The sequence below is a fragment of the Halyomorpha halys genome, unplaced genomic scaffold (genome assembly GCF_000696795.3).
Source record: "Halyomorpha halys isolate HHAL.00 unplaced genomic scaffold, Hhal_1.1 Scaffold447.1, whole genome shotgun sequence".
Classification (NCBI taxonomy): domain Eukaryota; kingdom Metazoa; phylum Arthropoda; class Insecta; order Hemiptera; family Pentatomidae; genus Halyomorpha; species Halyomorpha halys.
The window spans coordinates 613152-631031 of NW_027107551.1; the positions used below are offsets into that span (position 1 = coordinate 613152).

The 17880-nt window shown below is 28.5% G+C and overlaps 2 protein-coding genes across 4 annotated transcripts in view; one reads left to right on the forward strand and one right to left on the reverse strand.

The window, feature by feature from the left end:
* The window catches only part of rdgA (retinal degeneration A), a 54928-nt gene extending 41053 nt beyond the window's left edge, over window positions 1-13875 (forward strand). For 2 of the 3 annotated variants that reach the window (XM_014423937.1, XM_014423935.2), the window contains exons 15-19: window positions 676-861; window positions 7521-7584; window positions 10992-11149; window positions 13220-13374; window positions 13673-13875. In XM_014423937.1, coding sequence (XP_014279423.1) covers window positions 676-861; window positions 7521-7584; window positions 10992-11149; window positions 13220-13374; window positions 13673-13743 — 634 coding nt within the window. In that variant the 3' untranslated portion in view covers window positions 13744-13875. The remainder of the gene's footprint in view (window positions 1-675; window positions 862-7520; window positions 7585-10991; window positions 11150-13219; window positions 13375-13672) is intronic. The other variant, XM_014423938.2, reaches the window with a different exon arrangement.
* Window positions 13876-15304: 1429 nt separating this feature from the next.
* The window catches only part of LOC106682840 (pentatricopeptide repeat-containing protein 2, mitochondrial), a gene marked incomplete at its 5' end in the record, with an annotated part of 8952 nt that continues 6376 nt past the window's right edge, over window positions 15305-17880 (reverse strand). The window contains 2 exon segments of the mRNA XM_067045913.1: window positions 15305-15784; window positions 17155-17262. Coding sequence (XP_066902014.1) covers window positions 15647-15784; window positions 17155-17262 — 246 coding nt within the window.

Consider the following 17880-nt stretch of genomic DNA (forward strand, 5'->3'; position numbering starts at 1 on the left):
GAAGCGTAGGAGCAGATCTATCTGAGGATTCAAGGAGTTCTAGAGTTGTAGCAGAGCAGTAGAGGTCCTAGCTAGCGACAGTAGTAGGGTAGAAGATCAGAGAAAGCAGAATAAATAAGCCCTACCAACAGAAGAAATCAGAAACCCTGGACCAGCTAAAGCCAGGTCGAAGAAGAGGAACTGGAACCCGCACCCCACATCAGATAAGTGATAGTCTTACACTGTTATTTTGAATGCCAAAACAAATTTAATAAAAGTAAAGCCCAGTATTCTCATTAAATTTCATTTATAAATCAATATTAAATAATAATTATCTTTTACCCATAAGCTCTCTTTTATGGATTATACCTGATCGTTAAATAGCCACAATAAATTCAACATTATCTCAACTTGTGTTGATGGTTTAAATACCCTTCATGGACCTGTACCATGAAGGAGGTGGGGGCTGTATAGTACTAGCATTTAATTTAAATAGATTTCTAAGAACAGTAGTTCGGTTCCCATAAGGAACCGATAGGAATATATAATATAAATACATAATAAATGGAATAATTCTGGAACCCCCTAACCACCTTTCTTGGGGCGAAAGGCCAGAAACGTAGCAATTGCAATTATTAGAAACAGACCAAAACCTTTTTCCCGAACCGCAAATAATATGGTTTGATTTTTTTTCAGTGACGTAGTCAAAGAAGTGAAGTGTGATCAAGAAAACAATTGCATTAACAATGAGAATGAAGAGACAGGGTCCAAACCAACGGTTAAGGAAATGTGCCAAAAAACTGAATTACCTTCTGTACCCAGTATTGTTATGAGTAATATAAGTTTTTCAAATGGTTTCCGCCTTGTTTTTCCTGATAATAGGTAATTAGTCTATACCTATTAATTTGTTTTTAATATTTAATAAATGTATAATCAAGACTCATTGCACACTAGTTCCAGAATATTCCTCATTTCTATTCAAATTAGTTTAAAACTGTTCATTTTGATATCTGAAATTTCAGATACTATTAATTCATACTTGGTCTCAAAAAAAGTACAACATTTCATATACAATTTAATATTAGTTTAATAAATATTTATATAATTCCATTAACTTTATTAATATTGTAGCAGATGGTCACAATGGATCGGAAAATAATATATATATACAATAGTAGTCATATCTAACTGCAACAAACAATTTATATTTTTCCCAGTTTTTTTTTTTATTTGTGTATAATTAACACTCGTGGTATACATTTAGCCAAAAAAAAAAAAAAAGTCAAATAATATTTTTGATTATGATTAATATTTTTTTCTATTTCATTTGATTAGTACAAAACAGGCTTGGACTGTGTCCTTTAAAATAATTCCTTCAGAATTAAAAATCTTCCAATGGCGTGAAAAACACGATAAAAACGTATTATAATCTTTGTTCAATTAGTGTATATAAGAACTTAACTAAGTTTTTGTTCAATAATTCCCGAGATACTGTTTTTCAAAAATCTTGTTTTAAATTTTATATATTCATAATATTTTTATATATTATATATTTATAATTTTATATACCATAACATCTCAAAATTTCGTTTTAAATAACACGGAATAAACCACTGAGTGAATTTATTTAGGTAATTATCATAGATACTGTTACTTCTATAAAGATAATAGAAACTACATTTTAATACATAGCTTAAATTTGAGTGCTAATAGAAATCTGTACATCTGGCATTCGCCCCTAAGATATTCGCCAAAATAAAATCAAAAAATGTTAATTTTGCGTTAAATCGATGTCTAACAGCATTCAAATTGAAGTTAGCTAAATCAACCATTTTTTCGGTTGGCTCTAGAGACTTGTAGACCTTCGGCCGCCTGAACCAGCCTTCTCCACGCCTGCCTGTCTTGGCTATTGCTTTTCAGTTTGCTGCATACAGCTCTGTCTCATCATTGTTGATTCTGTCTATACATCTGGTTTTCGGCCTCCTAAGTGGTCTCTTGGCAATTATAGTGGCATTCATTGTTGTGTAGAGGCGTAATGATGGATTGCTTCGAACCACTGGCCCCGCCTATCTTAACCTCCTTGCTTTCATATTCATACATTGATGGACTAGTCTCTGCAAACAGTTCACTGTTACTTCTTTGCCATGTGTTAAGGCTCTGATCCCAGACTAAAACTGTAATTTTACGGAATATATTCAATACATGGGAACTAAAAAAAAAAGAAAAAAAAATGCTGGAGGGAAAGTCAGAGTGTCCGGGTTTTAAACTGCTGAGTGAATTATAAGAACGGCGTTGCATAAAACAACGATTTTAAGATTAAATTGTTCGTCATAGAATTAATTTTCCATGTATAAATATAATGTTTAAGAATAACCATATAAAATGTTAAGTATAAGAATAACCAATCAAAAACAAAATCCTAAACACTACTACGTTCGCCAAATATCTTCCATTGAAATTTATAGATTCCTGGAGTTATATCCTGAAAAACAAGATGCGTTCTTATATGACTCTCCACTCCGACAATAACTACATAACAGCGAAGCCGAGTGGTTTTCTTAAATATGGGTCACTTGGTAATAGAAATATAATGAAAATATTAAAAATACATAAATAAAAATAAAATAATTATTGTTACATGGATAAAAACAAAGATTGTAAGTATATTGAGGAAATATCAACATTTTTTTAAAAAGCAAACAGAGGATTATTTTTTTTTAAATAACATGATTGGAATTAAATTTATAAGATTATAAAATAATATTAAATTCACTTTTGTTTAAAAATAAAGGGAAGGGTAAGTGATATTAAAAATATTTTATTAAATACAATTGTTGAAATTTTCAGCTTTTATACTATTATTTTATGTTCATTTTTACATAACACTAGCGGACCCGACAATGCTTCGTTATTGATATATTTGAGGATGTATATAGTATAATGAATAAAATTGATAGTTTGAAATAAATTATTGTATTTATTTCAAATTAAACATTAACGCACACTTTATTATTATGATTTGGATAAATAAACCAATACATGGAATTACATTTGTTTTTAGAATCTCAAGCAACCCTTAAGGGAATCATTAATATTTTGTCTTATTTCTCGGAAAGAGACGAATCTTTTAAGTGTGTTAGTAATGTATAAGTATATTAGTACTATATTGAAAATAATCAGTACGACTGACCTTTGAAAGTATGATACAATATTTTTTTGGAGTGAAACAAAATTGATATTCGTTTTTAACACCGCAAGAAACCCTTAAATACGAATTTTCGAAAAAAATTGTAAAATAAAATTTTTAACCCCAAAACTTTATCCCTACTTCGGGCCTTTGATTCGGGCATTTGATAAGTTTATTGTGGACAAAGATTCCATTCCCTTTTATATTTAATTATTCATTAAATTATTTTATTATTATTATTTTTATTTACTTATTTTTTTAAACTTTATTTATCCATTCAAGTATTTCTTTTAACCAACTTTTTATTATATTTTCCTTTAAATATATGTATTAGTTTTGTTTTGGTAAAATGTATTTATTTGTTTGTTTTTCTGTAAACTGATCCACTGCTGTGACTATTATTAATGGTCTGATCTCACATTGCTGTCTAATAGTGAATTTGTTTAGCGGGTCACTGGAGAGGATCTAGAAGGGTGAATTTGTCGATCAAATGAAATAAAAATTGTGAAAAGTTGCAATGGAAGGGACAAGAAAGGGAAAGAAAAAAATGAATAAATTGGAATATTTGTATTTAGTATGTAGACTGGAACTGATTGTAAAAGGAAACTGTGGGGGGAAAAAAACTGTTTTCTTTCTTTTTTTATTATATCATGTAAATATATGTAATTTATATATGTCCGATCACGGATTGATTAGTATGCTGTGTAATGCAGCAACCTGATGTATTTGGGCAGCAAAGGATGAATAAACCATTTCTCTCTCTCTATATATATATATATATAAAGATAGGTAACTTAGGGTTTTCGCTAAGAGGTTTTAGGGAACATCTAACACTTATGCTTTATTATGTGCATTATTTTATTACTGAATATCTTTAAAAAATAGAGGTTAATTATTTCCATGATGATAAGGGAGCAACCAGAATGATAACCTGAATTCAAGGCAGTACGTGCATTATCAGCCGTTTTAAAATTTTGACGTAATATGAATTGATACAATTTAGTGGCATGTTATATTTCCATAGCGAATTCTTACTATCTCTACTTAGTAACAAAACACTATTATCTATAACACAAAAAAAAAATTAATTATTTTGATCTAATTAACATCACAATAAACAAGCACTATTCCTTCATTTCTTAGCTGAATAGAACTAACTTATAATCTTTTGTTGTAATTATAAAGATGGTAACCTTTTTCTTCTCATGGAAATAAATATATTTTTTCAGATGCTTCGGTCTTGCTTTGTCTTCCAAAAAAAAACTTCAATTCATTTTCAAAATCAAAAATTTATTTTTTCAATATATTTTTGTTAATAGATAACATATTTGTTTATATATTACAAGTCTATTGATGAATAAATAACGACTATGTCCTCAAAGTAAACTAATATTAAAGTGGGTGTGCGAGTGTACTACTGTATTTTGTATAACGAATAGTATGTGATTTATTTCTCTCAGAAAAATACAACATGTTTTATTTTATTCGATTGTTATTAATGAATATTATTTCATTTAATATATCCTCAAAATATCCAGGATAAAGAAGAGGACTGGAAAATAATTCCTATCTAACTTGAAAGCTAGAAGGAGGTATGAAAAACATAATTATTCATGATGAAAGTATAAACAACATTTATTTGTATTTATTTTTTTCTTGGAAGAGTAATAGTTGACCAGATTAAAGGAAGATAGTGCGAATGGTGATGAAGAAAGGTAAATAATAGATAAAAAACTTTATTACTAATCAACGTTTTGACTGACTTTGCAGGGCTTAGTATCTTGTTCTCATTTAGCCCCGATGAAGCCCTGGGCGAAACGTTGGTTAGTAATAAAGTTTTTTATCTATTATTTACCTTTCTTCATCACCACTACTATCTTCATACAATGTATTTCTTTTTAAATTATATTGTAAACATTTTATTCGTTATTCCTAATTAACAAATGAATAAAATAAAAAGTCATATATTTAATATAATAACGAATAGATATTTTATTCATTAGTTTAAAAAAAATCTATTTAAATTTAAAATATTTATAATTTGTGTCCGTCCAAATCGTGGTTGTAGATCGTATAGGCAATCTTCAATTAATATTTACTTACCTCTATTTTTATTTATGGACTACTAAAATAAAACAAATTAAAAAATTTAGTCACGAAAGTAGTCAGTTTTATGGATTTATATTTATGAATTCTAGCGCTTCTATCAATATTTTAAGTTTTTTTTATAAGTCCAATTTTCCATCTCGTTTTTTTTTTCCAAACGGCATATTCGGAAATATGCACGTGACGTTTTCATGAAAAAAAAATCATACGATTTTGTCCATGAATCTGGTGTAAATATTTATATTTAGATAATTAGATAAATATAATTAATATAATTTATAATTAGATAAATATTAATGTTTAGATTGTGCCCATCACCTGGATCCAAAAAATAATATTTAAACTCCAGGCTAATTTAGTTCTCAATCTATGGAATTTATTCTATTGATTGATTTTTTCACACAAAATTTTAACCTGTTTCTGTAGGTATTTTAGAATAAAAAAATTGAACAGTTTTTTGTAATGAACAAGAAACAGTTCAAAACGTCAGATTCTATTCTTTACACAGATTTCACTTCATAATTCAAATTATAAAACAATAAACATTTTTATAAGTTTTATATTATTTTTAAACATATTTATAACGTTTCAGTCCTAATCTATTGACCATTCTCAAAACACAATTCTCTTCACCCCAATTCACTACTATAATATAGTCTCATGCATACAACACAAGGAAGTACTTATAAATTATTACAATTTTGTTTTCTTCTTCTTCGTTCAGATATTTAGTTGGTCATTTTTATCTTGAATTTTAAAATATAGCAAAAATATTTTTCACTTTTTTCATTTCTCTTTTATGATTACTTAGTTCAGACTGAGTTAAGTTAAGACTGAAGCATCGAAAAAATTACCAACTAAATAGCTGAAAATAGGAGAAGAAAATAAATATTATGATAATTTACAAGTACTTCCTTGTGTTATGTACTTGAAACTATATTTTAGGAGTGTGACTAGGGGTTGGGTTTTAAGAACGGCCGATGAATTAGGGCCGAAACGTCACAAATATAGTAAAAATAATATAATAAAAACTGTTATAAAAATGTTTACTGTCATACAGTTTTATTATAAAAAATTGTGGGTATAATGTGGTTATCTTCCTCAATAATTTTTATTGATATCGAATAAATAAATATAAATTATACTAGAAAAACTAGCAACGAAAATAAGGTTAATAAATAAATAATTAAATAAAGTTTCACGTAAATTTACAAGAAAACAAAAAAAAATTATTAAAAAACCTAAACTCGACACAAAACACCTAATCTCACCTAAAGCGAGAAATTATTATGTCATTAATGCACAACCAACGTACAATCAACTTCAAAGATAATATCTCAGGTAGTATGAATGGATAAAACTAAATCACTCATCATTACATAAAATTAATTCTACTAACAAAAAGAACTAACACGCTTCACAGATTTTAAAAAAGTAATATAACAGTGAACTTTAAAGACAATTACGAGCGTCACAATTTTGAATCCTCAATTAATCAAATGTATTAGAAACTTAAATTATATATATGTTTTACACTTTTTTTTAATTCTATGCAGTTTACATTGGTTAACTTTAGGAGATTATTAAATTTAATCTCTATTTATAAATATGGTGAATTTACAAATATCAATCACTTGTCCAGTTTCCAATAATAGATTTATTTGTATTCAGTTTTATTACGAATGCAAAGCTTCAATAATGATGTAGGTACCAATGTGTTTGTAGTTAATACTGTTTTTCTCGTATTTCTCCCCTACTCATATTGTAAATTTCCAGTATGATTAAGTCATCATTCCTGTTTGTGAATATTTAAAGATTGGACGACAAGAAAGGCTTAAGCAATTAATTTCTAAAAAAAAAAAATCATAAATTAATGCTATAATTTTATTAAGAATTTTTGAATTGGTTAGCAGACAAGCTTTCAGAATAGTGACGAAATTAACGAAAACTAACTTAATTACTCAACTTAATTCATTACATTTAAAACTTAAATAGAGAGTCCAACGAATGGCAATCTCTCTATCATATTATTCAACCTAAAAAATAAAACGTTTCGCTTAAAATCCATTAGCGTTTTAGATTTTCAAAAATAAAACCTTTAACTAAAGCTAGTATTTTTACCTTTGATTTCGTTGAACGGAATTAAATTAATTAGTAAAAACAATATGTAAAAGAGTAAATAATTTTTTAGTTGAATCATACTGAATCTCATCTATTTCTCCATTTTATATTTTTTCCTATATTTTAGGAGTCTTTTTGGAAGATCTTCGAACCGAGTGCTAGATGCAGCGAAAAAAGGAGATCTGAAAAAGGTAGTTTATTGTCAAATTTATGATTATAAACAATATATATAGTACAGGGTTAAGTGGCCAAACTGGAAATATGAATTAAGAACCTCAAAACAAGAAAAAAAATTCCTCTGAAGGTATGTCCGCAGACGCTTTGTTTAGGAGATATTCACACATAAAGATTTTCATTGTTATGAATTATTTAATAATAATCATCTTTAATTATTTGGGATTGATCCCTTTAGAATAATATACAGGCGTCAATATAATACAAATAAACAAGAATACTTAACAGAATATATTAAATCGTGATAGAACAAATAAAATAAAACCTCATGTCATATCGTCAAACATAAGATGACTTCTGATAATAAATTAAAAGAAAAAAAAATGATAAAAAAAGCAAATACTGGGGTATATTAGAATAGGGTATATAAGAATTGGGTGGACTGAAGGTAGTCGAAGATACGAGATTAGAAGATTTGAAGGGTATTAGAACTACGAATAAAGGAGGGATTAGAATTCCATAGGGAAGAGGAACGGATGAGTAAAGATCTACCAAAAGCAGCGGTTCGATGCGATTCATAAAAGTCTGAAGTATTGCAGGAATGTACTGAGGATTTAAATTGAAGGATATCAGAGATGTACGATGGACGGCGGGATTGCAAAACTTGGTAGAGGAAGCAAGAAAATATCTACGACGGAAGGAGGGGTGAAGCCATTTCACCTGTTCATAAAATCGGGTGACAGGCGTCCCTTGGTATCCCAAAGATGTACCGTACAAATCAATGAACTAGCCGTTTTAATTTTGCTTCGAGATCCCCAGAGACACCCATGTAAACCACACAACAATAATCAAAGTGGGGGAAGATTAAGGAAGTAACCAGGAGCCTATGGGTTTTAAAAGGAAGTAGGTGACGAAGATAGTTTAAACGCTTTAGGGTGGAGAAGGTACGCCGGGAAATATCGGAGACGTTGTTTTTCCAGAAGAGAGTTTGGTCTACAGTAACACCAAGGTTTTTAACGTATGGATGTAATTGTATTGGAGTGTTGTTGAAGAATAAGGTTGGAATATGAATAATGGTTTTCAGGAAGTGATTGGATCCTATTACGATTTTCATAGTTTTCTCTGCATTCAACTTAAGCTTGTTTTCTTGTGCCCACTGAATAATTCTATTCAAGTCTTCTTGAAGCTTCTCCGTGGCAACTAATAGGTCAGAAGGTGGGAAGGAAAGGTATATGAAGGAAAGGTATATTTAGGTTATATGAAATAAATAAAACTTATTTATTTGTTCCAACTACTTTATTAATTAAACGTAAACATTAAATTCATGTCAAATGTTGTTCAAAGTGATTTCCTTGAGTATTAGACAGGCTCGGCATTCTTCTTCAACAGCAGCAGTGGCGGGCAGAACGGCACTAGATATGTGTTATCGATTCACAACATTCAATTATCCTTCTTCGTAAAGAATTAAGATCATTGACTGGCCTTACATTTTTTTTTTTTTTAATGCCATCCCAAACAAAAAAATCCAGTGGTGTCAGGTCTAGAGAGCGTGCAGGCGAAGTCACTGGTCCTCCACGGCCAATCCATTGATTGGGATAATTAAGATTTAGCCATTGTCATGGACATCTTCCATAACGTGCAAGACAGCCATCTAATTGAAGCCACATGTCCCATCTCAGTTGTAGTAGAATATGTTCAACTAGATCTTAGTAACCATTATTAAGAAATTCTAGAATTGTGCCCGCATCGAAAGGCGGCAAGAAATGCTGACCTATTAAATTATTGTTTCTTGTATAATTGAAAAACGGCGTGAAACCCTCCACTTTCGCCCTCCGTGGTAGCCTTACTTATCTGACTTTTTAAACAGACAATTATAGTGAGTAGGTTGGTCGATGTACGACATGTCACAATCTCACAAGAGGAGATCATAACACAAAAAAAGGCAATTGTGGATTATGCTCAACTTGATTTAAGCACCAATCTGAAAAATGTCTTCTTTGCTGAAAATCTTGTGGTAATAAATTCTGTACCCGGTGTTTATAGCAAATGTACCAGTTTCTCTAAGACGTTGAAACGTAGAGCTAAAGATAGATTGTTTGGTAATCTTCTATTCGGAAATCACCTGGCATATTAAAGACGGGCAGCATTAGTATTACCATTGCAAGAACCGTACACAAACACCATATCGGCATATTCACCATTAGTATAAATTGAAGGCATAATGATGAGTATTCTGCGAAAGCCTCTTACAAACTGATAAATGTTATTGGCAGTTCCCAATGCTAATTCCAAATAGTATTTATCCTTATGTTGCCAATAGTTTTTATACAGTTTGAGATATAAGGCCACATTACTGTTCTATCAAATCCATCTCCTAAACAAATCGTTTGCGGACATACCTTCACTTTGAACAACGTTTAATACGAATCTTAATGTTTATATTTAATTAATAAAGTAGTTAGAAGAAATAAATAGGTTTTATTCATTTCATATAATGTAAAATAATTCCTAACAATGAAAATCTTTAGGTGTAAATATTTCCTAAGCAAAGCGTTTGCGGACATACCTTCAGAGGATTTTTTTCTTTTTTTGAGGTCCTTAGTCCATATTTTCAGTTTGGCCACTTAACCCTAAAACACCCTGTATATAAGTCAATCTTTATTCTGATACGTGGTCCCCAAAGAATTTTGGGCAATTTCAAGAACATTTGTCGGCCTAGATCAAATGATATTAAACAAAATTAAATAAAACTAAAATAATAATTAAGTAAAATAAACACAATATAAATAAATAAAATGAACTTTAGGGGGCGTATATGTTAAATATTTCAATACTTATTTTTAATGGCACTTACTGTATCCCTTGTATAGTAAAAAAAACTAAACCATTTTCTAAAAGGAAATGACACACTTTTTTTTTTACTTAACAGAGCCAAAAAATCAAGTTTTTGTATCTTAAGAACATTAGCCATTTTGGGAAGTAGTATGATCGGACAAGTAGATTCTCATTCCTTTATTGGCAATGTAATGAAGATTCAAAATACAATAAAAAACAACAGTTAGTAACCATTTGTAGAATCAACACCTGAAGATGAACAGAGGGTACAAAACATCATGAGGAATATTTTATCAATGTAACATTAATAAAAAATAAAAGGCTAAATTAAGAAGGCTACTAAATAATCCATAAAGAAAAAAATCAGGAAATTTTTAATATGTTTTCAAAATCAATTACTAGCTTTATTATACCTTTGGCTTGATTCTGAAATTCCATATTAAAATTATTTCCTACTGAAAAAATATTTAGTATAAAAAAAAATAAGGTGTTGTAATTCACAAAATATCAATTGATGATACAAATCTTTATGTTTATGTCAATAAGTATTCATAAATGCACTTGGTGTCTAATTAAATTTTCATTACAGTTAAAAGAACTTCATTCAGAGGGTTATTCACTTCTTTCTAAAAATGGAAATGGTGAAACTGCTCTTCATATGGCAGCCTTTCATGGTCAGAGAGACATCATCAAATATCTTATCACCTCAGCTCCACATCAAATAATAAATTTAGTAGAAGACCAAAAGTGGGTTTATATTTCTTGATCCTACTGATTAATTTTTGATCAAAGTTGATTAGAAAATAAGATTTAATCATTATCATTGATCCATAAGACATAAAACAATTTTTTTCATCCATAATCAGATCCTATTCTGCCAGCCATAAAAAAATTGTTTAGAGTGCAGTCGGATCAAAATGGTCAATTATTTCATGTTTACTTAAAAACCATACATACATAATTTACTTTTTGAGAGATCTCAATAACAACATATGTGGTTGCTAAAGAAATCATTACAAGCAAACCTTATATATCCCGAAAAAAACATACAACACTAATCAATAAAATGACAAATATATGAGAAAATTGTTAAATGATAAATAATGCTTACTTTTACAAATATAAATATCTACAGATTATCATGAGAAAAAAAAATTCATAAATTCACAAAGCATTACTATGGATTGATGTTCAGCAGAAGTAAGATTAAGGACTAGGACACCACTGAGCAATGGGTGACATTATTAAACATCATTATTATTTTTAATCTGTTAGTTGAACCTATCTCACAATTAATAATAACTTTAATTTATTTTTCCAAGAAACTAGGAAATTTTAAATAAAATTTAGAAACTCCATATACAAAAGAAGCAATTACATTGTTCTCAAAATAGTTAAATAGGTCTTCAGAACATGAAAACATTATTTATTAAAAACTATTAACATCTAAATTATGTTCATTTGTAAATAGCATTTACTTATTTCATAGATATTGCTTTGTATTTAGAAATAATTAATTATGTTTAAAAAGTATTTGATGTCATCATTATGCTATTATATACATTTTTAGGTTAAAAATGAATAAAACCCGAATATCAAATATTTTCAATTGAAAACATTTTATATGAAACAGAATTCAAATTAAAATATATGTGTCAGAATAAAACAATTAATATTCAGCAAAACTTGTCAAAAAGTTCGAAAACATTCTAGTAACTTTTTTTTTTTAATTCACTTGGAATCCTAATAAAAAAGAAGAATAATAATGATAATAGGAAGCAAAACCTGATTACAGAATATTGGCTCATATTTATTTTAGGTGATGCTGAGTGAGTTAACATTTATGTGTCATACCTTCCACTAAAACATTTTAGCAAGGATCCATCTCCTTGGATTTAAATTTCTCCACGATAAGTGATTGCTTGTGAATTGTCAACCAGGGCCCTGTCTCATAATAAAGTACAAACTAATACTATTAGTCTTGTAAATTTATCTTAATTCAATAACACAGACTTGTACTTTAATATTTTTTAATTCCTGTAATATCACTAATAGTCACCCCTATTATGAAAAAATAGGTGTTAGTATCATTACCACACTAGTTTCTACACTTGTACTATGGGCTAATAGTTAGTTAGTAAGCTTTCATTATGAAACAGGGCCCAGCTGTAGATTCAATTTCAATAATAATAACAATCATCACATTGTATAAAATTATAACTTTATCGCCTACTTTTCTTCTATCAAAACAAAAATAAACACTACTTCTTTATTCTTTTTCTTTTTCAGGAATGTATACCCTTTTTGTTACTTCTTTATTCATCATGTTATCCTTGTGGAGTGCACTGGAATTTGGATAGATAGATAAACATAAAAAAAAGTACTATTTTAATGAAAAAAAAATGGGAAACAGCCCTGATGAAAAAGAAAAAATAAGGATTAAAATATATATATGAATTATATTTAGTTTGGAGTATATACAAAAATTGTTTCAATTAAGATAACAAATTTCCACAAATTAATAGTAAGAACTTAATAATGGGCAGAAGAGCTGGAAATGTGGTTTGGATGACATTATGAATAAAGAAGTAACAAAAAGGGTAAAAATTCCTGAAAAACAAAAAGAATAAAATTAGAACAAAAGATAAATATGAATCAATATCTGAATACATATCAAGTGAGAGGAAGAGAGAAGAAAATAGATTGTGATAGTTGAATATAATAGTCAAAACTTCCACAGATACTATAACAAATGTTTATGATATTGAATACTGATTTAAATGTCTAAGAAATTAATATCTTCTTCCCCTTTTGTAGAGGACAATCAGCTTTGCATAAAGCTGTTGAATCTAAAGACAAGAATATATGTTGCATGCTTGTAGCAGCTGGAGCTTCCCTGACAACTACAGACCACAATGGAAACACTCCAAAGGATCTTTCTGTTGATCAAGATATAACACTCTACCTACAAAGTAAGATGCATCTTTATTACACCAAAGAAAACATTCTAGTGGTTCACCATTACCTTCAGTATATCAATACTGTTGATTAAATATTACTAGATGCAGTAATATAATAGATGATTTGTATTCATTTACTTGCAAAAATAGTGTTAGTTCTTCATAATTAATAGTATTTTTTGAATGGTACTTGTTCTGACTTTTGATTATATTATTTTGAAAACCTTCCTACTAATTTTTTATTATGTACCGCATTATACAGTAAAAAATGATTTATTTGAATCACTTAACTTTAAGTCTTTTTTTACAGGTCAGGAAGAATTTTTCATTAATAAGAAAGAAAATCTCAAGAATAGCACTAGGAATATGATGTCTAAATGATTTTATAAAGTAAAATAAAGAATCAAATGACCTATCAACAGAAAGAACTGAAATTATTAAGCATAGAATGAAATACTTCATTTGAATTACAATGAAATCTGTTACTATATTAATATAATTAAATCAAGTATATTATTCTAACCTTTTATACCACCTGTGTCCTCTAGTCTTTCTCTAAATTTGTAAATACTATTTTATACCAACATTTATAGGACGATAATACAAAATACAAATAAATATATATATATACATATACTTAACTGTTCTTTCCAGCAGGTAGTCAGTCTATTTATTTCTGATTTGGATTTATTATTAGAGCTGCTAATTGTGTCTTATCTGTTTATGAGATTATAATAATAACAATTTAAACTATGTACATCTGATTTTTAGTTAATAACCTGATTCATATATTTTTTTAAGGTGATCATTTCTTTTAGATTTCGTTTGAAATTGATTTTCTCTTGGAGTATTTTGGGTGTGTCAAATTTGAATTATGTCCTGTTTGCCTGAAATGAGTAGTGAGACCAGTTTAATCTGATTTGTTAGGTTTTTGTTATAGAGATACAGCTGTATTTATGTTGATGCACTCTTTGAGATATGGCTCAGGTGTTTCAAAACAAGACTTTCCTCAGTTCTCTTCACAGGGAATCTCATGTACTATTTTGAATTGTAGCTTTAATTTATCTTTGTCTTCAGTTCTACTGTAAAGTCTAGATAAAGTAGTTGTGCTTTTGTGGATTATGGCATAATCATATTTATTTCTGTTATTGGTTAGAGTTTTTGATATTCTTTTGGAAATTTTTGGTATAGAGGGAATTGTGTACTATTTTTTAATGTTGGTATCTTGAGGTTTTGGTAGTGTTTCAGTAGTTGGCAAGCAAGTCAGTGTGAGTATCTACTTATTGACAGGAGGTTCACTCTTTTATTTTCTGCTGTTTTTAGGCGTGTAGGGATGTTAACTGTCATGACCTAAACTGTCTACTAAATTTCTTACAGTATTAAATTTATATCTTTGGACATTGACTCGTCTAATGTATTGTACTTTCGAAAAGGATGGAAGATAAAATTTAATCGGGGAATAGTTTTTGAATTCATCTAAAAATATTACTTTTTCATTATTCTTAGTTAGTTCGGTAGTGATTATGTATTCAACAAAATAAAACATTAACAAGATAGGAAATAGGATTTTGGAAATAACTGAATCTAATAAATCTTCTAAATAAATATCCACCAAAATTGGAGCAATGAGATATTCCATTGTGTATCTGAACTTCTGGATACAGAATATTTTATTAATATCCTCTAATTGAATGAACTGTTCTTTGGAGATTTCAGTATGTGATTCAAATTTGTGTCACATATTTTCAATAATGCTTTTTATTTTGTAGATGTATATGTTAGTAAATAATGAGTTATAGTAGTATGTTAGTAAATCTCAAAGTTGTTCCATAAGCTATTATTATTTCTACTACAGCCAGAAATAAAAAAAGAAGGATTAATGGGAGTACTAAATAACAAAAAGTTTTTAATTAATTACAAAAGTTGATTTAATGTAATAATTTACATAACCTTTCATCATGTTTTAAATATTCAAACAAAATTTTATCAGTAATGATTTGCTTAAGAATCTGTGTTATTTTATAACACAAGTTATTAAATAAATTTTAAGTATATTCATTGACAAAGTATACAAATCATAAAAATAATTTAGAAAATGCACTAAAATTAAAAATGATTTCAAAAATAAAAATCAATATAGTTTGAGTAGATCATTTATAATGGTCTTTTGCAAACATAAGATATGCTTTAAATCAAAACTAATTGCCTAAAAAATCTAAAGTACCTGTTCTAATGAAAACATTTGTTTCCTTTTGGTAATTTAATTTGAATACTCTAGTTTTTGTCAGTTCATATCTTGCAAACCAGGGCGAAGTTGGTAATTTGTTGGTCGTTGATTAAACTTTCTAGTTGACTTAGTTCGACTGACCTCAGAAATATTGGGAACTAAACTTATTTCTGAGCAAAGAAGTTCCCCGATGGGCTGAAAAAAAAATAACAATCAATTAATACCAAAAGGGAGTAGGCTATATTCTATTGTATGATTTTAATAATTAAGTGTAGGTACTGGTATTTGATCTGATACATCATGGATACAAACAATAATTTTCCCATGTTCTGAAACATAGTTAAAACATTGTTTTATGCCTCAGTTTTAAACCTGATATGAATCCTGCAACTGTCTATTTCTTTAATTAAAATACACGTAAGCATACTGCATTTTTTTTGTGAAAAGTCTCTTAAGAAATGATGTATCAGGAGTGAATACTGGTAAGTGGTTTATTATGTGCTGAAGAAGGTATTTTGGAGCATACATTATTGCGATGAATAACTTCAAATTTATAAATAAATAAAACATTGACATTATCTTCAAATTTTCACAAAGAAAATACTGTGTTTATCTGAATATAAGGCAACTATGAAATTTTACATAATATTGTTGAAAAAATGTAATAGTAATTAGTAGTTTATATAATATATTTAGAAATTTTTTCAGATTTTGATTATTAATAAATTGGGTTCATTTAATAGAACTAATAAATTGATTTAAAACATAACTTTTAATATATATATATATTTTTTTTTTTAATTAGGTTTTTATTGTTCCACCCGTTTTTATATGATCCACTCACATTTAATCCTTTTTGTTTTTTATTACCCCCATCCTGTAAATTTCAGGCATACGTTGGGGTAATTTATAGGTAACCAACCTGTTCTAACCAGAGTAGGGGAGGAGCCAAGTTTCCATTCCGCCAATTGGGCCATATTTGCTATACCACAGCTTCTTAAAATTGAAGCAATATGTTAAATTTTAATACTGAAGAAAACTTTCTCGATTTTTACCTGTGAATTCCAAACCATAAAAAATCCCCGATATATTTCCAAAATTTCCAACTGAACCCATTAGATTAAATCTCTAAGGTGTTTTGATAAAATTCAATCATAAATCTGTCTCAGTCATTGGTAGACTATATTCACAACCTTTGAAAAAAAAAAAAAAAAAAAAATGTGAAAAGGAAACTAGTAACCTTGGCCAATAGAGCTCTTGATATCTCACACCTTTATTAAGGGAGTACATCATATCACTCTACTTTATCCTCACCCATTCTTATTGTTCAGTTTCTTTCCTAGGGACTTCAGCAATGAGTCAATGGAGTTTTCTTGAGTGATCTCATTACCCCTGGAGGAGTATTTAGGATTCAAACTGTAAAAGTCGCTTAGGAAAGAAACTCCCAAACGGAAAAACAATCTATATTCAGTGGATTAGTTGAAATACAATGAGACCATCATGAAAATGAAATCAATGGAGCTTACACATGAAAAACTTAGGTCATTAAAAAAAAAAAGTATTACCGAAGATGATATATGTCCCAATGATTTTATTTGTGAATTGATCCTTTCGAACTCTTGTGATACCTCTTTCCTGTTAAATTTCTCTATGGCAGCACTCAGCTTATTTAACTATGAACATAAAAACAAAAAACATTATGGAAAAGGTATAAATATATGTAAAGATATAAGATATATTTCCTCTGAATTAGAAGTTACTTTGAATAAAAATTTAATGGATTGTGAAGTTTTCTATTGAATATTCTGAGTTATAGATGTAATATTATTATTTAAGATACAGATGTAGATTCATATAAAGTCAAAAGTGTTGTTCATAAAGGACTAATATATAATTGATTTTCCATCCATTATAGCACAACTTTTAATTAACTTACCTTTTTCTAGAAGAAGATTTTCTCAATTAATTAAGTATACAGTTTAAATTATATCAAATTAAATTAATATCCAATACCATCTTTGTGGTGCAATAGTTAGTGGAACTATTTACAACCTAGAGAGATTTTCAAATCTCTTACATCTAAGAGATTTTTCCCAGGATTAAGATTTGGAATGGAGTCATTCAGTCTCTTGAAACTCAAACACTACTTAAAAATATTGACAGCAGCCCAGACCAAATAATCTAAATTATAATTATATTATTTCAAAATTTTTCGAGACCAGGTAATTTTTATCAATTAATTAATTAAACATCCAAAATAGTCTCAACACTATATATTTATTTATTTGTCC